The sequence below is a fragment of the Penicillium robsamsonii genome (assembly GCF_028829455.1).
Source record: "Penicillium robsamsonii strain IBT 29466 chromosome Unknown utg000003l_segment0_segment0, whole genome shotgun sequence".
In the NCBI taxonomy this organism is placed as follows: domain Eukaryota; kingdom Fungi; phylum Ascomycota; class Eurotiomycetes; order Eurotiales; family Aspergillaceae; genus Penicillium; species Penicillium robsamsonii.
In genome coordinates, this window is record NW_026643221.1 from 3,915,679 (window position 1) to 3,941,911 (window position 26,233).

Below are 26,233 nucleotides of genomic sequence, written 5' to 3' on the forward strand. Positions count from 1 at the left end.
TGCAGGGTATTTTTGTTTTTGGAACTTAACTGGGATCCCCACGACATTACTATTTAGCTTAGCTTGTGTTAAACCGGATGTCGGCTTGTTGGAGTGTGGGGATGAGCTATTGGGCGGATATCGGCCGGATCTCGCGTAGAAATTCACTGGCCCCCCATTTAAGTCCACTCTGCGGTTGCGCCATAATGCGCGTTTATTTCGTGACCGTGCAACATAGATTGCTCAACTTGGATGAAGGGGTGGAGTGTGGCAAGGTGGGAAGGTGAAGACAGGATGTGTACGGCCGCGCTATAAGGCTGCTTCGTGCTACAGTTGAAGATAGTCTCAGATGCAACACAATTATTATTAATTATAGAAATGCATATATCGAACTATTAGCTACTTCTGCCAATGAAACATCTACTTCTCTGGATTATTGCCTACTTCTTCGGCTCAAAAATAGTCTCGGGGATTTTGCCCGCCTCCAAATCCTCCTTTGCCTGCTCAATTTCGGCAGCAAACCGGCTTGATACAGACTTAGCCTTGAAAGCCCAGATACTTTCATTATTGAAGCTTGCATCAATCTCCTCCAGTGACTTGCCGCATGTCTCTGGGAAGAGAAGGAAGACGTGGATCGCAGCAACAAAACAAAAGGTTCCGAACAGGAAGTACATCTAGGACTAGAGTCAGTCATATGCTATGCTTCTTTAGTGAGGAATAGACGCACCTTGTACTGGATATGTTGGAATCCAGGAGGAGAGAAGAATGTCAGAGCAAAATTGCAGGCCCAGTTGAAGAATGTCGCGAGAGACACTGATTTGCTGCGGATATAGAGAGGGATAATCTCCGGGGGGTAGGCCCTATGCACAAGGTTAGCTATTGGCATCAACAAAATATCTACTCCCATGTAGTCAAACGTACCATCCTAGAGGTCTTGAGAGAGAGAAAATGTTAGCTACCAATGTTTCAACTTATAGGGCACAAGGTACTCACCCCCAGCTAGGCGCATAGACGGCAATGAACAGGTAAGAACAGGCGATAGTTGCCTTTGACGCTGTTCCATCAGTCACCCTCCATGTAACCGTTGGAGAACCCTTAAGGCCTCCGGGGACAGCCTCGCCGTATGATTTCATGAGGGCTCCCTGGATGAACTGAAGAAGAGACATGCCAAGAGCACCTGCAATAAATAGGCGGCGCCGTGGGAGACGATCCATGAAGAGCAGTGCAGGGAGAGTCATGACCACATTGATGATATATTGGATCGTCGCCGACAGGAGGGCATTGTTTCCCGACAGACCAGCCATCTGCACGTACCAAGTCAGTCCTATATGCCAATGCGAATTGTTTCGTCTATAAGTCTTACCTGGAAGATATACACAATGTAGTACATCATGGCGTTTGTTCCGCTTAGTTGGGACCAAACATGTGTGAAAATGCCACAATGCACGCGAACAATATTCCTGGAATTGAACAGTTCGGACCAGGCAGTGCTCTCGTATTGCCTCTCGAGTCTTGAGGTCAGTTAGTAACAGCAAACGGATCAATCAAGAAGTCAAGGAAACTTACTCAAGCTTTTCGCGAATTTCGGTAGCTTGCGCAACGACGATTGGATCAAGGGTATTGCCCTTTGCGTGGAGTCGTGCAAGAACATCCACCGCCTCCTCCCACCGGTCTTGTGTAGCCAGCCAGCGAGGTGATCTCGGCATCATGGGCAAAGCCGCCATGAGAATAATAGCCGGGATCATTTGGAGACCCCAAGGTAGACGGAATGACGCATGGCTGCTCATGAAGGATGCGCCGTACGATATGAAATACATAATAAGGATCTGAGACCAACGTTAGCTAGGCACAATCTGAGAGGTAGGAGAATTGATCACATACGCCCCAAGTGATCATCCACTGTTGCAAGCTGAGGAGTCTACCACGCTGCTGGGGAAGACTGATTTCGGCAATCAAAATCGGACTGGAAACGGTGTTAGCGGCGGTTGCAGGGTCTTCATAGCAAGTATCTCACCCTTGACTAGTGAGTATTCCAACAGCGAAGCCATTTATAATGCGCGAGACAATCAACATGGCGACATTTTGCACTGCGCTCATCAAAATAGAGCCAATCAACCACAAGATACACGCAATAAACATCGAGTCACGACGACCATATCGGTCACTTGTCCACGAGGAAAAAAGCGATCCAAGCAGCGAACCACCAGCCATACTGGCTGTAATACCACCCTGAGCAACCGAGTTCGGTTTGTTGAAGTAGTTCTTGTAGTTATCGGTGCCAATGATAGCAGACATGCTGGAGACATCAAAGCCCTGGATTAAACCGCCGATGGTCGCCAGTCCACTGATGAGGTAGACATTGTTCAACTCAGGTATTTTGCCCATCTTGACACGCTTGATAGACAATTTGACACGGAAAAAAGGTCATGGAATATAGCAGGAAATACTCCATGTCAGGGACCCCGGATTTTATGTAGCTCCACTTCGTCGAGATGGGTTCGATAGCTTCATTCGTCACCCATTGTGATTGGCTCTTGAGCCGATATCCGCCACGTTTTGGCGACAGCCGGATAATTCTGGTCAAACGTCAAATGGATATGGAATGGTGAAATCATGGCGTTCGGAGCTAAGAAGTATACGAATCGTTTTGAGTTCTCAATATTAATGAAGCTGGTCAATTGGTTCGATATCCTCGGTAATATCCTCGGCGATCTTCTCTGGTTGTGGTATAAAGGGCAAAATAATGTGGTAGCACACTTAAGTCTATCCTCGGAGTAGGCTAAACAGAGACTATCGAAAATCTTTCGAGCACCCATTCGCCGAATATTTCACAAGAATCACCAGAATCATCAATCTGGTAAAAAGCTGCCAAGCCTAAGCTTAATCGGGTTTTGCCGCAGTCCCCCGCCATCGGGGATATCCACGCGAGATCCGCTCGCTTCTCTCTTGTCCCCTTTCTTTTAGCCGTTCAGTACCTACATCGGGAGTCGGCAGCCATGTTATCGTGGAGTGGAGATGGAGAACCTTCAACCACGAGGAGATCTCGATCAGGTTAGGCCCACATGCCCTTCCATGCCAAGCAATTCGGTATATGCAAGGGCTAACAATCCCAGGGTGCTTTCTGTGTCGCGCACGCAAGGTAAAATGTGATGAGCGATGGCCAATATGCTCGAATTGCGAGCGTCTTGGATTGAATTGTCCTGGCAATCCAGGTCAGGGCGGGTTTGCTGCAAGAGTTCAGAAGAGCGATAAGCGTGACGCAGCATTAACCCAAGCGGGCACAACACGACATCGAGTGTCTAAATCATGTCACTCCTGTCGCTATGCAAAGGCACGGTGTTCGGGAGGAGAAAAATGTACCCGGTGCTATCGAAGAGACATTGAGTGCACGTATAGCGCAGGTCGCATGCAACAGATTCAAACCAAGTCGACTTCTGAATCACACTCGAGTGTTCATATCCCATCTTCAAGCTCTATCATTACATCTAATAAGCCTCAATCAATTCAATTCCCTTTTCAACCGCCTGCTGAAAGCACTCCTAGCTCTATCTCATGGTATATTCTTTCATTCTGCTCATTGGTCGTGACACTGACTAGGCCAGGCTTCATTCTACACAACTACCCGACAAAGAGCGAATTCTCATTCTAGTTGAAGAATATTTTGCTCATGTTCACCCTTTACGTTGTTTTGGCTTTGTGCATAAGCCCTCTTTCATGCAGCGATTGGACGAAGACCTAGAATCCTGTTGCAATAATGAATCACTTCTTCATATTGTCTGTGCACTGGGAGCAAAGTAAGTCTCAAAATCCGTGTCCTTGTCCGTCTATGGAATTCCCGTCTTACAAGAAACAGGTTCTTGGCGCTTGACCATCCCTCCCAATTTCCCCCGGAATCAGTACTCACAGCTGGTAATCAGTGGGCAAAGATTGCCAAAGCGCGAATATTCGCGGACTTGGATGATCTTTCCCTCGAGAAGTTGATGGTAAGACCGTCCGATGATCATGTATGCAATAACTGGCTCTGTCAACTGACCTTCGCTCACCAAGACTGCAATTCTGTTGTATGATCATGATCTTCGAATTGGAAGCTATGCAAGTGCGTTCATCCTCAGTGGCGTCACTGCAAGAATTTCACAAGCATTACAGCTTAATCTTGAAAGCTCCGCCGACGTCCTCTGCACTCAGTCGGACTCCACATGCCCAATTTCAAATGAATCTAAACGACGTCTGATGTGGAGCTGTTATGTCATGGACAGTTGGGTGGGCAGCGGTGTCAATCAGCTCACTCTCCTTGAAGACAAAGATCTCAAGATCCAGCTTCCTTGTCACAGCCACAACTTCTCTCTGGGGACTCCCTGCATTACTGAAGTCCTAGATGAGGGAAAGGTTCTTGGCTTTATTCCGAGAGAACATAGTCATTTCCAGCCGGCTCAAAATATGGGCATAGAGGCTTATTTTATTCGCCTTGTGAGCATTCGGAAACGGGTTCTTCGGTAGGAACAGGTTGCCTCTAGCTCGATCATACACATTTTGCTTACCTTGGATCATTTACCAGATATGTTAAACAGCTTGATACGTCTAAACCCCCGTGGGAACCGGATTCTGAATTTCAACAATTATCGACCGAATGTGAAAGCTGGCGGCAATATCTTCCACATAGTCTCAAATGGCACTCAGGCTCAATTTGGGCCCGCAAGGAATCGTCACAGCTAGGTGCATTGACATTACTTTGGTGTACCTATCACCAAACGTTAGTTGATCTTTATCGTATTGGCATGCCCACCCTTTTCCGTATAAGACGACATGTCGACTTTCCATCGGACAAGAAAGAGTTCTTGGATTATTGTCGCAGGGTCTGCTTCGACAGCGCTCGGGGAGTCTCTAAGATAATTGTTGAAGCATTGAGGCATGGAATCAAAGCCCTGGCTGATACTTGGCTTTGCATCATTGCACACGACAGCACCAAGGTGATGCTATATTATTTAAAGCACGTTACAGATTCATCGGCCTCTCTGAGCGTGTCCCACTCAAATGAAACGAAGATTCTAGTGAACAAAAATCTGGAAACACTCATGCAGATGAGATCTCTCGTTGCAACAGCCGAACATTGCGTATGTCTCTCGTCGTCCCGTACACATATTCTGTCGGAAATCGCCTACTAACCATATATGTCTAGTACCTTTCTGTTATTAAGATGATGATTTCAGCAGGTCTTCACCCCGAGTTTCCACATCATTCTACAAATGAACGAGAGTCAGAAGAAACCGAGGAAATGTACGGCTTTTAACTCAAATATCCTAGCGGTGACTTGCTGACATTCTCCATAGCCCCTCCCCTTCAGGATCCCCGGTTGAAGAATCTCCGGAAAATGTGCTGAACCCGCTTGCGATATATCGTATGGCGCGAACAGCTTTGCATGGCAAGGACACACGAGGGTCGACCTCAAATTCTCCCTCAACTACAAATCCCGCGTCGCCGGGAATACTACAGCCCAGAACAACTGCAGGACAATCCCTTCAGAACTTGAATATTACAGCTTTGCAACCCATCCCTGTACGAGAGCAATCGTACCAACCACACACTTCCCGGATTGACGACCGATCTACCATGGTGCAGCCCTTCTATTCCGCCCCTGAAGTCCAATCAATAAGTTCCAACAACTTCCCACAATTATCATCTTTCGGCACTACCGGGTCATGGGATCCGGCAGAAATGGCTGTAATGAACATGTTGGACGATGGAACCTCTCCTTGGCCCGCAGAGTATCTGACTGGCGGCCAGTCAGGGGTCGATCCATTTCTTTTTCCATTCTAGACATGGTATATGACCGACTTGATAAATTCACCACCCTGATTATTTCGGCGAGCAGTCTATATTTCGGCGAGTTGCATAAATCCAACACCTATGTAAAGGCTAGAGTTAAATTGTCTTCCGTTTCCGATATGGAATTCAATGTCCGTGCCCCCTAGTTCCAGTAATTCCCCAACGCTCAAGTTCCACATAGAACAATCGTGTGGTACCATCCCACTGAACAGACTGGAAAACTTACGATCATTGGACAAAACGCGGTGCTCCGAGCTCTGGTGGAAAGAAACACAGCATGATGTTGCGCGACTTTTCTCCCACACTTAGGTTCTGAATTCTAAAACAGCGCTGACTATAAAATGGCGTGTACAAGCAGCGAGGTTATCATTTTTGTGACTTTGCCCATTTTGTCATTGTACAATGGCTGCACTAACTCCGAATACATATGACTTCATTGTTGTGGGTGGTGGAACCGCTGGAAATGTCGTTGCAGGTAGATTAGCAGAGAACGCTGACGTGAAGATCCTCGTGATTGAAGCTGGAATTGGGTAAGTATTTCACCTACCTGTCACGGGCTCAATTGACACGGTACTAGTAACCCAGACGATATCCCAGAGATAACAACGCCCGCTCGCGCATTCGAACTCCGAAACAGCAAGTATGACTGGTCCTATCAGACGACCTTCGTCGACAGGCCTGACTACGAGCGTGTCGAGAAGACAAATACCCGTGGAAAGGTCCTTGGCGGGAATAGCAGCCTGAACTACTTTACCTGGATTCGTGGTAGTAGAGAGACATTTGATGCATGGCAGGCGTACGGTGGGGATGAATGGACATGGGAAAAGTGCAAACATTATTTCCAAAAGGCACAGCATGTATCTGAAAAGTTGGGGGTATAATATTTGCTAACAAGTTGATATCTAGCCAGCTTCATATCACGATGGCGAGAGAATGTACGATCCGCGATTTTCCAAGATCGGACGCGAGGGCCCATTGCACATTTCTCACGCAAATCTGCTCCCAGAAACTCGCAGTTTCCGAGATGCTCTAACACAAGCATGGACCAGCAAGGGCCATGAATTAAAAGAAGACATCTACAATGGCAGATTGGAGGGCATGACTTACTGTGTCAGTACAGTCTACGACGGGGTGCGGTCAAGCAGCGCAGTATATGCGACTGGGAAATACAACGTGGAGATAATGCATTCCACCGTAGCGACAAAGATCAACTTTGAAGGTGATACCGCAGTTAGCGTGACTGTTGCCGGAACAGATCACAACGAGACCACGCTAAAAGCAACGAAAGAGATCATCATTGCTGGTGGAGTTTTCGAAACACCCAAGCTACTGCTTCTTTCCGGCATTGGTCCTAGACGTGAACTGGCTCGTCATGGAATTCAGCCTGTGATAACGTCCGAGCATGTGGGCGAGCATCTTCTTGATCATCCCATTCTTCCACACGTTTTTAAACTTAAGGATGGCATGGGTTTGGATCATATTCTCCTTCGAGAAGGACCTGCCCACGATGCTGCCGTGACGCAGTACGACAAGGATAAAACTGGGCCACTCGCCAGTGGCCTTCTTGAAATGATAGCATTCCCACGCATCGACGGACAACTCGAAGAGCATGAAAAGTACCGCAAAGCTAGGACAAACAATGGAGGCCAAGACCCTTTCGGGCCTGGTGGTCAGCCTCATTTTGAGATTGACTTTATTGTATGTGAATGATCATCAGCTGCAAAGGGACATGTTTGCTAATTCAACCAGCCCATGTTTTGTGATGCCTTCCAGTGGCACTTCGTTGCCCCACCCGAGGGAGACTGGCTAACGGTCGTCGTCGACCTCCTTCATCCACAATCCAAGGGCGGACATGTCAGACTCAATTCGATCGATCCACGTGAGCAACCCGACATAAATCTCAACTACTTTACCGACAAGCTTGATATCCTCGCTTTGAGAGAAGGTGTTCGATTTATTGATGATATCCTCATGAATGGCGATGGAATGAAAGAGATCATTGCTGAGGATTTTCCGTGGCCGATGCCCCGTGAGTCGGACGAAGAGATGGATCTCCTTATCTTGGATCGGGCGCAGACTGGATATCGTAAGTTCAATGCGGTACTGTGGTGTGAAATTTCAAGACTGATTTCTTTTTAGATCCCTGTGGTACTGCCCGACTGTCTCGGAACATCGACCAAGGTGTGGTAGACTCTGAGCTGAGGGTTCATGGGGCTAAGAGGCTTCGTATTGTTGATTCCTCCATCATTCCGGTCATTCCGGACTGCCGGATCCAGAATGCAGTGTACATGATTGGAGAAAAGGTATGTGAACGCACTAAACTTGTAGAACTTGATTCTAAGTGTATTAGGGTGCCGATATAATCAAAGCGGCTTATCCAGAGCTTTATAAATAAGCATGAGTCCATGGAAATGCCACTTTATTAACTGGCTTTCCTAGAATATTCAATGGAAGATGCAATCTAGTAGTCACAGTCTATTTTGCGACGTGGAGTTCAAGCGGTATATGAATACAGCGAATCAATTGATACCATATATTTCCATTCTTTATTTCATTGCATCATCAAGGTGTCTCGTGAATATAAAAATTACGGATTTCTTTCGCAGTGTGCTAAGTGACGCAGAGTGGTGCCTAATGATTGAGTGTTGGGTTTCAATGTTGGTGTACAGCATAAGTCGAACAAGATAAATCCTCTCTTCAATTTTCAAGGCAAAGCTAGATCTATGAAAATTTGTTCTCTTTCAACTTGACTCAGCCTCCACGTTCTAATCTTGGTTACGCGTATAGATCGGATCCACCCACTGGTTCTAATCTTGGGTGATCGGCGAAATTGTACATTACATCGTCTCATTACGGGTAATATAACAGACTGGTTTTTAGCTCAAAACACAGCAAAGGACTTGGACGCCATTATCGAAAAAGTCTCTAAGCTCCTATTACACAAATAAAAGTCTTGGAAATGTCAAAATGATTGGCAAGTGGTACAATCTCCGATGCGGACTCCGACATACATTATGTATGTACACCTTTAAATACATTACCTAATTGTACATCGTACTCGTATTCGAAATATCCATGGATAAACACGGCGGCCTGGGGCTTGGTTCGGCGGATCTCATTAAGATTTTAAGCTGATGGGAAATTTTATATTTTCTATCTAAACTCCTGGCTCATATTGTCCCTTCCGATAGTATTAGTTCACCTGTCCATTTTGTTATCGTCTTGGTCTTCCTTTTCTTGACATATTGTGTTTGAACCTGGAATACTCGAAAATGTATTCTCAAGGTGACACGGCTCCCGAGCAGCCCCCACCCCCATACGAGGCAGTTCCGCAAGATATTGGTGATGCTGAGGGTATCTCTGTTGACGGTACGCTCCGCAAACTTGTCACGGTTCTAGCTCGGGGAAGCAATTCTGACCTATATACAGATGACGGCCGTGTTGTTGTCGATGCTAGTTCTCGGCTTTGCAGATCTCTTTCTAAGCTATTGCCTCATGCGATCCCTCGGAGCGTACCTCCGCCAAGCTATTCGGAAGGAGTCCCAACGTTCAAGTTCCCTCTGAATATTGTGATTCAAATTGTGGGTAGCAGAGGAGATGTCCAGCCGTTTGTTGCACTTGGTACAGAGCTACAGAGCATGGGCCACCGCGTACGTATTGCAACACACAATGTCTTTGAGCAGTTCATCCTCGAAGCAGGTTTGGAATTCTACCCAATCGGCGGTGATCCGGCGGATCTGATGTCGTATATGGTTAAGAATCCCGGGTTGATTCCCAGCCTAGACAGTCTCCGTGAGGGCGATGTTCAAAAGAAGCGTTTAATGATGGCGGAAATTCTTCATGGTTGCTGGCAATCATGTTTGATGCCCGACCCTATCACAAATTCCCCTTTTGTGGCCAATGCCATCATTGCCAATCCTCCAAGCTTCGCGCATGTGCACTGCGCCCAGGCCCTAGGAATCCCACTTCACTTGATGTTTACAATGCCGTGGAGTCCAACAACGGCATTTCCGCACCCGTTGGCCAATTTGAAAAATGTTCCAGCTGATCAGGAGTGGCTCAATCGTGTCTCTTACACCGTCGTGGACTGGCTATCATGGCAGGGGTAAGTTCCGAGCATTCCTTTACACCGTGTACAATGAGCCGGTAGCTGATTTATTTTCCATTCGAATAGTCTCGGTGGCGTGATCAACGATTGGCGGAAACATGAGCTCGAGCTCGAGCCTATCTCCCTATCAGATGGCCCTTTCATTCTAAGCAGACTGAATATCCCTTATACATATTGCTGGTCGCCTGGCCTAGTTTCAAAGCCTGATGACTGGCCCCATAATTTCGGTGAGTTATGATTACTTTTGTCAAATTTGTTGACTAACTCTCATTAATAGACGTCTGTGGTTTCTTCTTCCGCGATCCACCCCAATACCAGCCTCCTCATGATATTGCAGAGTTTCTTAGTGTCGGGCCCCCTCCGGTCTACTTCGGATTCGGAAGCATCGTGCTCGAAGATCCGCATGAGATAACAAAAACGATTCTACGGGTGATTGAGGAAACCGGGGTGAGGGCAATTATTTCACGTGGTTGGAGCAAGTTGGGAGGAACACACTCGAGAGAACTAAACAGAAGTGATGTTCTTTTCATCGACGATTGTCCACACGAATGGTTATTCGAAAGGGTCAGTGCGGTTGTTCATCATGGGGGTGCTGGTACGACGGCTTGCGGACTACGTAATGGCAAACCCACTATCATTGTGCCATTCTTTGGAGAGTAAGTGACCAGTTGTTCTGGCGTACTTTTTATTCTTATTTGACTTGACATTTCGCCTTTTGGGATCCTTTCTGACCCATCTATAGCCAACCGTTTTGGGGAGAAATGGTTTCTGCAGCCGGTGCAGGACCAGACCCTATACCACACAAAAAGCTCAATGTCACAGCTTTGGCACAAGCAGTGCGGTTTTGCTTAACATCAGAAGCAGTACGCGCCGCAAAGGGTATTGCCGCGAAAATGCAGCAAGATGAAGGAGTGAAAACAGCTGCAGCATCATTCCATCGGAATTTACCGCAAGGTCTGGTCGAATGTGATCTATTACCGAAACTCCCCGCGTGTTGGAGGTATCGAGTAGGCAAGAAAAGATATCATTTGTCAAAAGTCGCTGCAGCAATCCTTGTTGAAAAGAATCTGTTAGATGTCGAAAAGTTGAAACCGTGAGTCCAAACCCACCTTAAACCCAACCCATCCATCATGCGTTCCAGCCTCGGCGTTCGGCAAAATTTCGACTAACCTAAATTCAAGATACCAACCAAACCCGATTATCATTGAGAACACACGATGGGATCCAGTGACTGGTATCTCCTCTGCTGGAATGGGAGTCACATTCGATGTGCTCAAAGCAGGAGGTGATATCTTTTATAAGCCGTACAAAGTATATCAAGATGGTCGTGCCTCACCTCTTCCATCAACACCCGATTCAGAAAGGAATTCCGCCCAGTTTCTCTCACCTGGGGACAGTGCAAAATCAATTCGCAAAGCTCAATCGATGAATGATTTGACGGCATGCAGGAACGTTGAGCCCAAGGAAAAAACCAGAGGTGTCGCCATGGCCTCAGCATCGGCCCTCGCTTCCGGGAAATTTGTGGGGAAATTCTTTTCTGGGTTTATGATTGATGTGCCGTTGGCCGCAGCTGAAGGCTTTCGTATGCTCCCTGGTCTATACGGCGACAAGGTCCCCCAATACGGAAAAGTAACAGATTGGAAATCTGGCGCCGCTGCAGGTGCTAAAAGCTTTGCTATTGGAATGGGCCAAGGTATGACTGATGTGTTATATCAGCCGTATAAAGGTGCTAGAGACGGAGGAGCCGCAGGATTTGCGGGTGGCTTGCTCAAAGGCACTTTCGGGGTGATAGGCAAGATAGCACATGGTAAGAACATACCTTGGGTTTAATAACCCTGGTATTCTTTTGTTGTCTTGCCTTCGCTGACTTCTTACCAACTGCAGGCTCCCTTGGCCTTGTTGCCTATCCCAGCAAAGGTATTAAACAGAGCATACATTCTGCATTTCATAAGAGCACACGGAAGCTCATCATAGCGGCTCTTCACTTTGAGGGACAAGATATGGTTCGACAAGAGAGAGTGAGAGGGATTGAAGATCGGATAGTCATCGAGAGATTCATGGGCAGGACCCGAGCAAACGACTCCGATGACAACAGTGATTACATATAGCTGGGCCAAACCAGTGCAAAAAGTAGATGCTTCGCCCCCAATCTTTAATGAATCCTGGGTTTGAGGCCTCGGGAGCTTATGCTTTGATTAATAACAAGAATAGTTGGCCTCTTTTGCGGCCTGGTGGTGTCTTTTCAGATATTCTGTTTAGACGTCCTTTTTATGATATTTTCTAGACCTTTAATTTGTGAAAACGACTTGTCCATATATAACTTTCGATATAGATTATGTATATAGTATACCACTTGCGTATAGATCTATATGTCAACTCCTCTGGGCTACTCCAGTCTTGTGCATTAGGCTAATCTCTCTATGAGTTCCTGTTTTTCCTCCGTTGCCTCTTCAAAGAAAGAACCCTCAATTTGCTTGACCTTTCGCCCCTCCCACCATGAGGTTATCCCTGCCAGAAGCGAACTGAAACAGCCTAGACCAATGAAAAGGCCAACACCGAAAGCCGGGCGATTATGTCGGTTGTACACCCACATAAATGTCGCCATTCCAACTTGGAACAAGCTATTCAACAACATATTTATCACCACAAAGTCCATCTTCCATGTTTTGGTAGGTGGAGCGACCTTGCCCGTCAGGGTCTCACACTCTTCGGGATCAGAATCCCGCATTCTATACCAGCTCGAATTTCGCTGGGCAAGCTGCATTATTGATTTCTTGGATATTTCGGCCGAGCCGAAGTGCCACATCAGCAGCCAATATGTGTCGCGAATCCGCCACGGCGCTAGCCCCCACGAAGTTAGACAAACCACCCCATTGAGAATCTGGGAATCAATCTCGATCCATAGTTCTTTACGCTCCTTGCTCATCGGCCCGACGTTCAACAAGAGGACATGGCGCCCCAAGCGACAACGTTGAGGCCATACGCAACAGATGAACAGGCCCATAGGTGTAAAAATGAATCTCCATACTGCACTAGATCCTTTCTTAAAGGCGTTGGCCCAAGACGCCTTTGGAACACTGTGGCCTTGGTTGCTTTGATAGTGACCAAACGGAGGTTCAGGGATGCTTTTGACTGTCTGGGTAGGGTTTCCAGAATCGACAGCTTAAGGGTGCTGACCAGTAATGACGAAACCGGGGGATCGATGCTTAGTACCCAGACAAACATTATCGGGCATTGTGGCAGATTCAACGTCTTCGGTGTCTGGTATGTCTTATAATTTCAAAATGTATTCAGAGTCCAAAGTCTCGGCGTGAGAACTAGAGGTGGTGCGGCCCAAATCCTCCGGCTCGCGTCGAGTTATTTAAGCGTTCGAATGCAGACCGCCATCCAAGCAAACCTCTAACGGGGGTCGGACAGGAAGGGGATGCTGGCCATGTTTATAATAATGACCTTTTGAACTCTTTAAAGAGAGGTAGATAGGATTGGAGAGAGGCGGGGTGGCGGTCATCGAGACAGGACTTAGTAGTGGCAATTATCGCGAGAATCTCGCAGAGGCTGGGAGCTGTCCTGGAAGGAATTCCATGGCCGAAAGGATTCCAGGCGAAAACTAGCGTTTAACATTATGTGGAAGAGAGGGCTTAAAAAGAGTTCGAAATGTGGTGATTATGGGCACTGTAAACCAGAGAAGCTGGCAGAGAACACGGAACCGCGGATAAAGGATAGGGGACGGGAGACAAGGTGCAGGGGAGAGGAGATTTTAAAGGGGGTTTGAATTCCGGTTTCACCATTTATGAAACGGATGGGGTTTTCCACTCCGTCCTACGCCCTTTCGTCATGACTTATATCCTTGATAAGATACAGTACTCCAAGAATTGAGGGCAGTAGCAATGTTATAGTTTAGCCAACAAATTGTGGCAGGCAATCAAAGCACAGGCAAATCTTCAAATACAGAATCAGACTTCACAAAATTGAAGATGCAAGTCTCTAGTAAATGTGCGGCAGCTGATGGACCAAGCTGACCTTTTGATGCCACAACAATCCCACAAGGGCGACAAGAAGCATGCCATACGTATCTTTCTTTGTGCTTCGGATCCATCGCCACATGGTGTTGAGCATCCAAATCTTGGACCGGGGCACCGTCTTGAAAACACCAACCTGGGACTTGAGTGTTTCCTTCCAGTATGTTGACGCATAGCCTGGCCAGGACGCAGAGTTACGTCCATGTGTGTTGATATACCAGTTGGAACATCCAGCTTCGAAAACACTTCCCTTGAGCTCAGTCTGCAATGCATTCACCCATTGGTATTCCACCGTGGGCTTGACTTCCAAAGAATAAATCCGGTGGTCTATAATAGGCGCAAGCAATGTTCGAGCAAGATAGTCAACTTGCACCTCGGAAGCAAAGAGTACAGAGTTATGCGCCGGAAAGGTGTTGGGACCAAAGCTGTGGAGTAAAGTGTTAGTTTAGGGATTTGGGGACTCATGCCACGGCTAGCTAATACATACAGCAGTCCAAAGTTTGGGAAGTTGTGCACATAGACTCCCATGTACGCCTGTGCACCACGGGACTCTAGCCATTGCTGCGAGAGGCTTTTGCCATCCTTACCGTACACTTCCATTGGCACAACAAATTGTTGGACATCAAAACCTGTCGCAAGCACAATCGCATCAAATTCAGTCCGCACACCATCAGTGCCGGTGATACCAGTCTCGTCGATGTGGTCAATCCCCACAGGGGCCAACTCGACATTGCTGCGATGAAGGCTTTCCAAGTAGTTGGGATCAAAGATACGTCTCTTGCAGCCTTGATAGAACGCTATCAGAATGCGGACTTGAATTTCAAATACAAATGGCAGAACTTACCTAGAGGAAAATCGGGCACAAGGATTTGGTGGTACTTCTTAGGCGCAGTCTGATAAATGTATTGACGTGCGCCGCGCTCGGCCTTTGCACGCATATTTTCGGCGGCAGGCCCGGGTAGGTAGGTAGCCACAAGGCTGTCACTGCTAAGGAACAGGCGCAAGCGGAGGTAGCGCTCCCATAGTGGAATGTTGCGCATACACCAATTCTCGAAAGAGGTGAACTTCCGATTTGGCCGCTCGTGATACCACTGTGCACTCCGAGCGTACTGTTTCACAGATCCGGCATTTTTTGCGATGGCAGGAACCACTTGGGCTGCACTACACCCGTTGCCGATCACCGCGAGTCGCTTTCCGTGGTAGTCAAACTCGTGCTTCCATCGTGCGGTATGAAAGACTTCACCATTGAATGTCTCCATCCCGGGAAACTTAATGTCTCTTGGTTTGGAAATGCCACCGACCGCCGATATAAACACGGTGGCAGTTCGGGTATATCTGACTTGAGTCTTGATATCAAGGAGTTGGGCTTCCCAAAACCCCTGACTGTTCCAGGACGCAGAAATACATTCGACGCCGAACTGCATGTGCTTCCGGAGATCAAACTTGTCTACAGTTGCTTCCATATCTAACTCGCGCGAAATGTGTCAGTGTGGATTCTCATGATGTTTCGATTCAGTGCAGTCCAACCCACAGTCGAGGATTTCGGATCCTTCACACAGCTCCTTTGACCAGTCCGGATTTTGGTTGAACGAAAAGGAGTAAAGTAGCGTAGGTACATCACAGCCCCTATGCCCATATGAATAGTTAGAGAAGGCAACACAAGTCAGTAAGAATCATGCGTACACTCCTGGATATGTGTTTTGTCTCCATGTTCCTCCTGGGCCATCCAATTTATCGTAAAACTATACCATTATCAGACGTGTATTTTTCCTTCCGAGGAAATCCTTTTTTTTGTTCTTTTGGTGACTTACGGTAAAGTCATTGAACCCTAATTTGTGTTTAAGGGTGTATGCCAGCGCAATTCCCGATGGTCCAGCACCGATAACGATGACATCTGGACTAGTCATCATGAGAATGATGTATGAACATCTATATGAGAGAGCAAAAATAATCAAAAAATTGGGTGTTTAACGGTTGTGTATTTGGTTTATATATTTTTGCATCGGTCCACTCGGTATGGACCGACAACGCAAAGGCCCAGTATGGTCACTAGGCTGGCGAGAATACCATGGCGAAGCTCAACAGCTACCTAGAAAGCCCAGGGGTCCAACAAAAGGGCCGAGGAAGAGAGTGGAGCCCGATGACAACCTGATGCCAAATGTCCGTAAGTTGACATCCATGGAAATATTGCACTCCGCGGGATTATAAACCCGGCCCCCCAGCACAGTGGTATGTCATCAGAAGATCGATGTCGACTGACCCACCCACTGATCAATAGAGTCAATCAATTAGACTTTTATTATTCCCCATCTTTACCCCGGATTATAGTGGGGACACCTAGGAAGTGCATGGTATCTGACCCGGCTCCTGGCTTCATAAAAAAAGCTTTATGATGTAGGGATTTATTCACTTAAACTTCCAGGTTCGAACTATCTACTGATATTCAAGGCCAAGAATCCGGAAGAAAATGTCAATCATGAAAGGGCTCAGAGGGAAAGTATTATACTGCGTCATGCATTTTTGTTGTTACTTGGTACGTGGGTCTATATCCACACAACCCCACAAAATATCTTAACTATGTGAAGGCTTTTGGACTGTATGGGTAAGCAACAAACTCGGAAATCTTAAGGTTCTCGCCTGGGGACTGAAAAAAACAGATATGATGCCGGTGTTTGGGCGGGTTTCAGGAAACACGTCCTTTTCGCGAGGCCCTCGGAATATGTACCAGGCAGACTTGAGGTATGATGACAGGTTGACTAGGTAGAACCCAACCGGGCCTTATATTATTCTAATGGTAGTATTAAGCTATACCCTCGCTGCCACAGCATGTGCATTGCAGTCTCATGGCTTGGCATGCCCCTAGGCCGACGAGGCTGTATAGTCCTTCGTGACGAGTTGGTCATCGTTGGAGGAATTCTCCAGGCCTCGTCTTAGTCTGTGCCTCAGATTATTGTTGGACGAGTAATTTGTGTAAGTTTGCTGTCTGTCATTGATTACGCGTCTAACAGGTGATGCAACAGGGATTCGGTATCGGTGTTTGTATATCCTCTCAACCAGTCAATGCCTTATCTAACAGATTCATGGTGTCAGTTTATATCCTGTGCAGTACCAATGTACATGGTATGGTTGCGACGAGGGCTAGATCTGCGATACAAAGTCCCTGACTCTATTGGTTCTAGGCTGAGATGAGTCTCACGGAAAAGGAACGAGGGCCAGAGGTAGCATTCCAGTGCGTATTTCTTGTGAGTGGTTGTGCGTTCGCCTACTGGGTGGATTTTGGCTTCACGCGCCTCGATAATCAGCTTTCATGGGTAACAAATATCTTTCCTTTCCATTTTTATGCAATCGCTGAAAAGTTATAGCGCATTCCCATCGCGTTCTAAGCCGTCCTCGCCGCCGCTTCGGGGGTGGGGATGTTTCTACTACCGGACACGCCTCGCTGGTATTACGTTCGCGGTTGTCTACAAGAAGAGGACGAGATCTTATCTCGCCTTTACGACCGACCTGTCCTTGACTCCGATGTCCAAACAATGCGAGAGTCCATCCTGGCATCTCTTGAACTTGAGTCAGAGGAAATCAAAAGCTTGAATGTGCTAGATCTCTTTTGGGATCCAAGCAACTTGCGGGTGGGACGACGCTTGCGCATTGCGTTCTTGATTTTGTCTGTACAACAAATGATGGGTACGTACACTTTACTGAGTTGGAATTGCTGTCGATCTTTGATCTCATTGAATACAGTGATCAACATGGCCGTCTACTACAGTGTCACTATATTTTCACAGATTCTGGCTGCTGTGATGAACACAATCTTTGCCCTCGGTTCCCTCTTCCTGCCCTCAACTATTAAAGTGTTTGGAAGGAGAACAATATTAATATTCTCAGCTGGAGGTTTAACAATTTGTCTCAGCACTTTTGTCGCAACGATCGGCTCCCCGGATCCTACACTGACAAAACAATGGCTTGCAGTTGCAGCCATCACTGTATACAATCTTATATTTTGATATGGATGGATTGGCGTTCGTTGGTTGTATCGTCCCGAGGTAAGCTTGTCCAAGCCCCAATCCCTGAAATGTCGTGACACAGCACGCTTACATCCTAAACGATTGCCCCGTTACAATTTCGCCACATCGGAGGTGCCGCTAGTGCATTTGGAGAGTGACTTTTCTGCTTTATCTCTGTTTTTGCTGGAGGTACCGGGCTCGAGAAAGTTGGGTGGAAGTTGTGGCTTTAGTGCCTCCTTCCATGCGTAGTGTCCGTGCCGTTCGTCTACTTTATGTGCCCTGAGACGACTGGAAAGACGCTCGAGAAGATTGATCTATTGTTTCAAAAGGAGAGCGAGGCTTATCGGACCAATCCTGACTTTGTCAACCCATGTTCGAATGAGAAAGAGGAAGTTCATTATTTTCACCAAGAGACTGCTCGCGTGTGATAACAAATAGACTGATAACCAATGATTATTAAGAGAACACCAAGAAAGCATTTGTGCCGGAGCCTCAACATTTGGTCAGTATTCCCCCATGTAGAGATCTCTATTGATTAGAAGGAGCTTTACCGTAACCCAAGTCGAACAAGAAGTGTCATCATGATACAGAGAATCCCTTGACCTCCTACCATACAATCCTTAAAAATCCTTATTTATCTTTCCATCGAATCTCTACCCATTGTATACGATAAGTTCAACTTTCCTGAGACTAAATTGTTCAGTATCATCGAGTGACCGAATGTTTTGGTAGCCCTCACCAATAATCCGAAAAGCAATATTACGCTCGAACGGACCGATCCGGCTAAAAGGGTTACCTTGGCATTACTCCTCTAGTCATTCTATGGCTTGTAAGCCTGATACTTTCCGTTACCTTAATTGCATGAGTCAGGCAAGGAATGTCATGCAAATTAACCTTGCCCATTGTCCAAAGAAAAATTGGACAGCCTCGGCAATTGTAGTATACCCCAGTTTTCATCGCATAGTCTAGAATGTGGACTTTGAGATCACCCGCCTCCATACTCCCCACGTTTTGCGAGTGCAATATCGGGATATCACTCCCGATCTAGACAAGAATTGAGTGACGATATAAAACTCTGCTACTGCGACTCTTTACTAAGACGAATGATCACATTCTGATTTTCTGCAACTATGTTCGATCTGAAAGGTCGATCGCTACAAATTGCCATTGCGGTGAGCGCTGGAAGCGCATACCTTTTGTTTGGATACGATCAAGGTGTTCTGGGTGGTTTTGTATCATACCCGGGGTTCTTGGAAGCCATTGGTAATCCTAGCTCTGGGTATCTAGGGACCATAGTGGCTCTTTTCAACATCGGCTGTCTCTTAGGATGTGTGATTGCAGCCATTTTTGGAAATCGATTGGGCCGGAAAAATGCCATTACACTTGGATGTGTGATTATGACAATAGGTGGTGCGGTCCAGGCCAGCACATACAGCGCAGGTCAGCTGATTGCTGGTCGAATAATTTCCGGAATTGGCAATGGTGTGCATATCTTTCTTGACAGATATTGAGAACTCACATACTAATTTGACAATCTGAAACGAAAGGTATCAATACCTCAACCGTCCCTGTTTACGTCTCTGAAACATCCCGAATGGCCATACGTGGAAGATCGCTCGCCATCCAGATGTCAATTGTTATTGTATGCAACCCGAGGCTCTCACCGTACCACGCCTTTGTTGACGATTTCCAATAGTTTGGTACAATGCTTGCCTACTGGTTAGACTACGGCATGATTCGCACTCAAATTGGCGAGGTAATCTTGTTCGGCGTCCTATATAAATGACCTCGCTCACATCCTCTCTAGGTTGTCTGGCGCTTTCCTCTGGCTTTTCAAAATTTCTTCGCCATAGTCACCATTACTACCATGCCACTGTTGCCAGAATCACCAAGGTATGTTCAACCATATTGAAGCACCGAATTAAACGGAGTTGATTAATAATTGCAGATGGCTTTACTCACATGGGCGGCAACGCGAAGCTATAAATGTGCTTTCAAAATTGCTTGCTTTGCCGGAGGATCATCCTGACGTGTGCACTGTCGTTGCTGAGATGGAGCAAGCTCTGTCAGTTGAGCAAAACAATAAGACGGAATTATCTATCTCAAGTCTGCTTTTTGAGAAGACGGAAATGAAGTATGCGCGCCGCTTGACATTGTGTTTCGTGATCCAATTATTCCAACAATTCACTGGAATCAACGTGATTGCGTTTTACGGTAAGCCGCAATTATCCAATGATCGGCCAGAATAGCTAAAAGTTTGTCTAGTTACCATCGTACTCGAAACGAACGTTGGACTCTCGCGCGAAATGAGTAGTCTCGTGGCCGGGTTCATCCAGATCGCATTCTGGGTTGGCACATTCCCACCGATATTCCTCATTGACCGACTTGGTCGACGAAAAGTACTGATGTTAGGATCGACTATGCTTTGTCTGGCATTGACATTGTTCACGGTAGGAATCGCACTGAAGACACCTGCGTCGTCGCGGTTGGCTTTGGGAATGCTTATCATATACGAAATATCTTTTGGAATGAGCTGGAACTCAGTGCCCTGGTTATATGCACCAGAGATCACGCCACTAAACATGCGCCATGTCGGCGCAGCCATTGGGTGCTTTTCTGAGTGGCTATGGACATTTGTTAGAACCCGTCCATTAATTCCCCTTTTCCAAACTTTCATCTGGCTAATTTTGAGCGTGTGATCAGGTAATCGCACAAATGACACCTCCGGCCATTGCCAATACAGGTTGGAAGATCTACCTTCTTTTCAGTTTTATGACTGCCCTCAGTATTCCATTTGTTTACTTCTTTATGCCTGAGGTATGTGATCCCCTTGCTCGCTCATGTTTATCTTGATAACAGCTGTTGACCAAACTTTTGAGAGCAGACAAGCGGAAAGACACTGGAAGAGATTGATTACATATTTGTGAAGCACAGAGGTCTTTCGAATGAGCTGGCTGATACTACTGGGTCATCATCAAATGAAGGAGCGGAAAAGTCGGACGGGCAGGGCCAGTTGGCCCAGATTGAGAGAGTCTAAGTATAGAAAGAACAAAAGAAGACGACCGAAACACGTGACTAATATTATACTACATATATGGATTAGTTCTAGAATGGTAATTTCAACCGTCATTTTGCACAGAAATAGTACATGAAACTTTATCTACTTTATGTAGTGTCAAACATCGAAAATGCCATATCCTCATCCTGATCATCACGCATATGATGCAGCTTGCATCCGTCATCCGACGCCAATAATAACGACTGCAGGTGGTTCCAATCATCTCCAGCATTCTCATGCTCGTACAACTCCATTGAAGGGTATACTTGGGGATTGGAAATACCTGTTTCTGTCTGTGGTGATATTTTTGTGAATGAGAGTTGCGACTGATATAGAGCAGGGTCTTTCCCAGTGGAACCATATGAGTCTTCATCAGAGGCGCTATCTCCGTCGGAATACAAGTCCAAGTTGTTTACTCCTATAGATGCAAGATCCTGTAGTAGACTCCTTTCTGATGATGTCATCATAAAGTGAGAACAGAGGAGCTTGCTCATTTGCGGGGGGTTAAGGTTGTCAAGTTGTTGTGCAATAGTCGGTGATGCGGGGAAGATCTCTGGGTGGTGGTTGTACTCAGGTTGAGTCACCATCGTCCCGCCAAAGCTGGCTCTATCACTATCCACTGTGCGAATGAGTTGGGTATCTCTCATTTCAAGTGAAGTGGCTATCTTTTGAATACCATCATCCACAGAGGCAAGGGCTGATGCCGCAGAAGGATATGTGTCTCTGAGCTGTTGTAAACCCTGCGCACATGATTGAAAAGATTCCATAGCTGACTGGCGGGTCGAAGTCTCTGTGGATTCGAGATCGTCCAGATGTGCGGCGAGAGCGGTTGACAACATTTCGACTTGCGAATCTGGAAACAAGTGAGTCTGGCCCTGAGACCTGAAATACTTGTATGTCAGGGTGATCATATTTGCGGAGTGACGAAGTCTTCGTTTAGACAACTCGGTGAGCTCAGGTAGTCTGGAGGCTACTAAGACAAGCTGCGGACGATGCAATGCGCTGCAGGCAATGCTGTATATACCACCCAGCATTGCACGGAAATGCAAAAGCACATCTCCGTGCTTACTGATCTGAAAGCGTGGGTCGGATGTGCACCATCGAAGAGCATCAGGTAGAGTAGTGAGCCATTCCTCAAGCTCAATATCGCGGAGTAAGACTTCGACATGCATGGCATGGGGAGGCCTTAGTGATAGAATGCTCCTGGGTGTGTCTGTGGATTGGTTTGTCTCCCACGAAGGGGTATATTGGCAGTCCAAAATTCGTGTGATACACTTGCAGCATTTTAGTAGAGAGATGCTGATCTGAGACAAAACACTTCGCATAGAGGGATCCCTGATCGCTGGGTGGCTTCCGTCACTCCCGAGACAACACCCGGTTGGCAAGGGACCGACTTCAAAGTCTGAAAGTTGGAGCGTGTGGAAATTAAAGTCAGTCTCCTCAAATTGAAATGGACGCCTCGTTTGGAGACAAACTAGCCGGTCTCTGATGTAACATGACCAGGATATTCGACTCCAAAGCCCCGGTTGCTGTCGAATGAATTTTCTTTCGGAATCGGTTGGGTTCGTTTTGACACCATCCAAAATGGCCTTCGCGACACCAACAAAATGCCAAGCGTCCTGCTCTTGATCGGAAATATCATCCCAATATGTCATCAGCAGCACGGACTGCAAGACAGTGATGCGGTCTTCTTCGCAGCCGTATGAATAAAGAAGTTTGATGCGCTCAAACCGCGTTTGTCGGGCTTCTTTCCTATCATGGAATCCCTCGAGCACCAAAGAATCGGCTGATTGAAATGCAGTAGCGGCGAATATTACCGCTTGAAACAATAGAAAGCTGATGCCGCGACTACCGCTGTAACCTTTATCAAGAACCATCAAGAAACCTTCCGGGCTCAAGATCGGTAATTCGGGATGCACAAACTGGAAATATCCGTTCAGAATTCCGGCTCTAATCCTGGTGTCTGGGACATTGAATACACCGTGTTCGTGAAGAACATCGCAATCTTCTGAGGTGATGGAGGGCGATAGGGGACTGGCATATTTTGGCAGCCATTTGCTCGAATTCATCTGTACATTGCTGAAAAATGGTGCGTTTTCCACGGTGCTTGGGGAAGGATGGTCTGGCTCAATCCAGCATTTCGATATGGGGGCTATCTCCGAGTTAGAATGGTTCATTGTTATAATTGCGTCCAACATCTCCCAGCACATACTCATCCCCACCGCCTGGGGGGTGCCCAGACCGTCTTTGTCCATCGCCACCACGTCTCCCACAACATTTTCCACCGCTCTCTTTTTTACCACAGCCTTGGCTTCCTTCGCTCTTCTATCGATGGGTATTGAACAAGGGACTTTGTAGAAGCGACATGAAGTGCAAGGGGCGCCTCTGATGGTAACATCGCACCTCACTTTGCGACAATGACAGCCGGAGCACGCTCTCACGGATCGCTGTCGGTAATTTCGCATTTTGGATGGATTTGCCCTGGAATTCGGCATCGTAGCGGCTGGGAGTATATCAGATGTCCAGCAACGCCTGGGTCGGGGTCACGGTTTAAGAATCAAGTGCGAAATGGACTGATGAAATCTAAAGACAAACAACAGATCCGGTGAGATACCAAGCGGAAAACCGGAAGGAAGGTCGAATTGCTAAGCCATTCTGAACAGCCATATACTTGCCAAATCTCTCTGGACAGTTCCTGGAGGCTGGCTTCACCTGGCGCAGAGAGGGCTTCCAAGGTTATAGTCCTGCTAACTAAGCTTCGTGTCTGCAGTGAAGATGAACCGGGATTGTAAACCCGCGGAATTTCCCCGCAAGATCTGGAGAGATTCTCGCAAGCTCATTCCATAGCTGGATTCAACTGGTCAGATAACTGCGATAACGGGGAAACCAAAATCTCTCTGGCCTCTCCACTTCCACTTCATACACACCCCGCATTTTTTCATTCCGAGGTCCCTCCTCTAGGGACTCCAATTTCTCTTCCTCGACCCATTTTAGGCTTTGATCAATTGAATCATGGGCCACGCTCCTAAAAGAGCCAGGACAATCGAATCCGGGGCTTGCTCGCACTGTGTCGCTCAACGAGAGCGTTGCTATATAGGTGTGCGGGGCATTCCGTGTTCCAGCTGTCGCCGCTCAAACACCCGTTGCGACGGCATCGCGAGCCAAGAGTGAGTTTTTCCCTCCCTTCCCCTACGATGGAATGATATGGAGCTCCTATTTCTTTACTAATATATCCGAAAACAGAATCATAACGAAGAAAAGACTCCCGTCTAGGATTTATTGTGATGGTAAGTGGAGATCAAATCCGCTGCACGTCCCTGGTTTGAACCGTATCTTATGGAGAGAACTCGTTTTTAAACCAGATGGATTATTTGAATCTCAAATACGCAGAACTGAACAGGAGCAATTACCTCGTGCTCGTATCACCGCGGAAGTCCCAGCAACTGATCCGTTAGAGAATTACGTCTCAATCATGCATCAGCTTCTCGGCCCTGAGCCGCCCGATCGACCACCCTTGGATAATACCCCTCGATACGTATCGGAGCTTCCAACTCGTCTAGAAATGAGTGACCTTGACTATGTAGAGAGCAAAGGGGCTATGTGTCTTCCCACGGCTCCGTTTCGAAAGCAGCTTTTGAAAAGTTACGTATTATGGGTACACCCTCAGGTACCAGTGTTAGATCTAGATAAATTTCTACATTCGATCGCTGCAAATGACGGTAAAACTCGCATCAGCCTGCTGTTGTTCCACGCAGTCATGTTCGCCGCTTCTGCGTTCGTGGATATATCACACATCCAGAATGAGGGATACCTGTCGCGAAAGGTAGCGCGCGACGTTTTATTCCGGCGAGTAAAGGTCCGCATCAGTCAAACCTCTACACTACATCTTCTACTCTTCACTGTGATTAACAGCTCCATTAGGTGCTTTTGGAACTAAATTGCGAGGACGACCCAATTTCAACAGTACAAGCCCTGCTTCTACTCATTCATTGGAATGACCTACCTCAATCGGAGAAGGGCTCCAGCCACTGGATCGGTGTCTGTCTCTCGTTAGCAATATCTATCGGTCTTCACCGCAATCCAGATTCTTCTGTCGTCATGGCATCCGAGCAAAAGATGCGCAGACGCACCTGGTGGAGCGTGCACAATCACACTCGACTAACCGTGGAGAACCTACTCTCTGTGATACGCATGCAAGAGGATCGCGAGGACAGAAATCTGTTCGATATATCGATGATCGCATTGAGTGATTTCCAACTGCATATCTTCCCTCCCGAGCTACGGGCAGTTGTAGACGATTGTGAGGTTCTTCGTGACGTCAAATACCAAAAGACACAAGCTGAAATTTTTATTGAAAAGACCAAGCTTTGTCAATTGTCTCGATTTTCGAGTATCTTGAATCGAGTACAGAAGATGGTGTGTGGAGAAGACATAGGGAATGGTCAAGCACATTCGAAGCCAAATTCAACACAAGGGGAGATAGAGGAGCATCACCGATGGCAACTTCGGCTTCCCGTCTCCGCTAGCTATCAATGTCCGTTGGACCTGGTTCCGACAGACTGCGAGCGAAGTATTTATTTGCATCAATCCTGGCTTCGGCTCCTTTATCTGGGTTCATTGTACGCAGCATGCTGCCACGAGACAGAAGAAGCGTTAGGTGGCAATCTCGCTGTCCCAGGGCAGAGTTCCCGGTCTGAACTAGTCGAGAAATGCCTCCTGGATATCACAAATGTTTTTGATGAGATTGACTGTTTGGAACTATGCGAGGAGCTACCGTGTCCGACCTCGGCGCTGTTGATACTTGCCTTGGCCTACCACAGGCAGCGTTCCCACGCCAGTTCCCGAACAAATACACGCCAGGGGTCTCGCTCGCTGCACAAATGCTGGAAGATTCTGCGCAAGCTGAAGGAAACCTCTTATCTTGCTGCTCGTATGGCCACTGCTGTCGAAGATGCAAGATGTGACGAACTTTGGAAATCAATATCGACTATTAATTCGCCATTTAGCAAGACCTCACTTGCAAATCATCTCACGCAGACTTCGTGGTGAATGAATCATTGATAAGCGACACGACTTAACTAGCATGACCTAATCAATAAAATTGTCACAATACTTGACCACGTATTCATTGTTTATTGTTCAGCGAACGACGTGGAATTGGCACATACACATCGGAATGGTTGCAGTAGAAATAAAAAGAAGAATAATCAAGTCGAAAATTTAGTTAGAATTTGCGTATGCGTGC

The 26,233-nt window shown here is 46.9% G+C and overlaps 10 protein-coding genes across 10 annotated transcripts; 6 read left to right on the plus strand and 4 right to left on the minus strand.

The window, feature by feature from the left end:
* Positions 1-419: 419 nt before the first annotated feature.
* N7447_006208 (sugar porter family MFS transporter) lies at positions 420-2,364 on the minus strand (the record flags this gene model as incomplete). Its single annotated transcript, XM_057230470.1, has 8 exons — positions 420-653; positions 707-839; positions 901-912; positions 973-1,283; positions 1,343-1,490; positions 1,546-1,805; positions 1,861-1,942; positions 1,994-2,364. The coding sequence occupies 8 exons, from the start codon at positions 2,362-2,364 to the stop codon at positions 420-422; spliced, it is 1,551 nt and encodes a 516-aa protein (XP_057085560.1).
* A 1,329-nt stretch (positions 2,365-3,693) lies between these two features.
* N7447_006209 (fungal specific transcription factor domain-containing protein) lies at positions 3,694-5,793 on the plus strand (the record flags this gene model as incomplete). Its single annotated transcript, XM_057230471.1, has 6 exons — positions 3,694-3,773; positions 3,833-3,962; positions 4,027-4,472; positions 4,535-5,090; positions 5,156-5,253; positions 5,307-5,793. 6 exons carry the CDS (start codon positions 3,694-3,696, stop codon positions 5,791-5,793), a joined length of 1,797 nt encoding a protein of 598 aa, XP_057085561.1.
* Positions 5,794-6,204: 411 nt separating this feature from the next.
* On the plus strand, positions 6,205-8,197 carry N7447_006210 (GMC family oxidoreductase; the record flags this gene model as incomplete). The annotated part of the gene is made up of 6 exons (XM_057230472.1): positions 6,205-6,332; positions 6,380-6,659; positions 6,709-7,500; positions 7,552-7,888; positions 7,942-8,105; positions 8,153-8,197. The coding sequence occupies 6 exons, from the start codon at positions 6,205-6,207 to the stop codon at positions 8,195-8,197; spliced, it is 1,746 nt and encodes a 581-aa protein (XP_057085562.1).
* Positions 8,198-9,074: 877 nt separating this feature from the next.
* N7447_006211 (glycosyltransferase) lies at positions 9,075-12,018 on the plus strand (the record flags this gene model as incomplete). The annotated part of the gene is made up of 6 exons (XM_057230473.1): positions 9,075-9,907; positions 9,977-10,137; positions 10,188-10,566; positions 10,653-11,003; positions 11,092-11,717; positions 11,795-12,018. 6 exons carry the CDS (start codon positions 9,075-9,077, stop codon positions 12,016-12,018), a joined length of 2,574 nt encoding a protein of 857 aa, XP_057085563.1.
* A 296-nt stretch (positions 12,019-12,314) lies between these two features.
* N7447_006212 (uncharacterized protein) lies at positions 12,315-13,145 on the minus strand (the record flags this gene model as incomplete). Its single annotated transcript, XM_057230474.1, is given in 2 exon segments — positions 12,315-13,072; positions 13,088-13,145. The coding sequence occupies 2 exon segments, from the start codon at positions 13,143-13,145 to the stop codon at positions 12,315-12,317; spliced, it is 816 nt and encodes a 271-aa protein (XP_057085564.1).
* Positions 13,146-13,894: 749 nt separating this feature from the next.
* Positions 13,895-15,836, minus strand: N7447_006213 (flavin-containing monooxygenase; the record flags this gene model as incomplete). Its single annotated transcript, XM_057230475.1, has 6 exons — positions 13,895-14,354; positions 14,417-14,726; positions 14,774-15,394; positions 15,461-15,555; positions 15,613-15,671; positions 15,741-15,836. 6 exons carry the CDS (start codon positions 15,834-15,836, stop codon positions 13,895-13,897), a joined length of 1,641 nt encoding a protein of 546 aa, XP_057085565.1.
* A 1,623-nt stretch (positions 15,837-17,459) lies between these two features.
* Positions 17,460-17,776, plus strand: N7447_006214 (uncharacterized protein; the record flags this gene model as incomplete). Its single annotated transcript, XM_057230476.1, has 2 exons — positions 17,460-17,610; positions 17,712-17,776. The coding sequence occupies 2 exons, from the start codon at positions 17,460-17,462 to the stop codon at positions 17,774-17,776; spliced, it is 216 nt and encodes a 71-aa protein (XP_057085566.1).
* A 1,284-nt stretch (positions 17,777-19,060) lies between these two features.
* N7447_006215 (sugar porter family MFS transporter) lies at positions 19,061-20,967 on the plus strand (the record flags this gene model as incomplete). The annotated part of the gene is made up of 8 exons (XM_057230477.1): positions 19,061-19,412; positions 19,478-19,572; positions 19,627-19,686; positions 19,738-19,823; positions 19,879-20,144; positions 20,196-20,566; positions 20,634-20,747; positions 20,815-20,967. 8 exons carry the CDS (start codon positions 19,061-19,063, stop codon positions 20,965-20,967), a joined length of 1,497 nt encoding a protein of 498 aa, XP_057085567.1.
* Positions 20,968-21,095: 128 nt separating this feature from the next.
* N7447_006216 (fungal specific transcription factor domain-containing protein) lies at positions 21,096-23,057 on the minus strand (the record flags this gene model as incomplete). The annotated part of the gene is made up of 1 exon (XM_057230478.1): positions 21,096-23,057. One exon carries the CDS (start codon positions 23,055-23,057, stop codon positions 21,096-21,098), a length of 1,962 nt encoding a protein of 653 aa, XP_057085568.1.
* Positions 23,058-24,352: 1,295 nt separating this feature from the next.
* Positions 24,353-26,037, plus strand: N7447_006217 (transcription factor domain-containing protein; the record flags this gene model as incomplete). The annotated part of the gene is made up of 2 exons (XM_057230479.1): positions 24,353-24,889; positions 24,910-26,037. Coding segments are annotated over 2 exons (1,665 nt in total), but the record flags the coding sequence as incomplete, so codon positions are not given.
* Between the last annotated feature and the right edge of the window lie 196 nt (positions 26,038-26,233).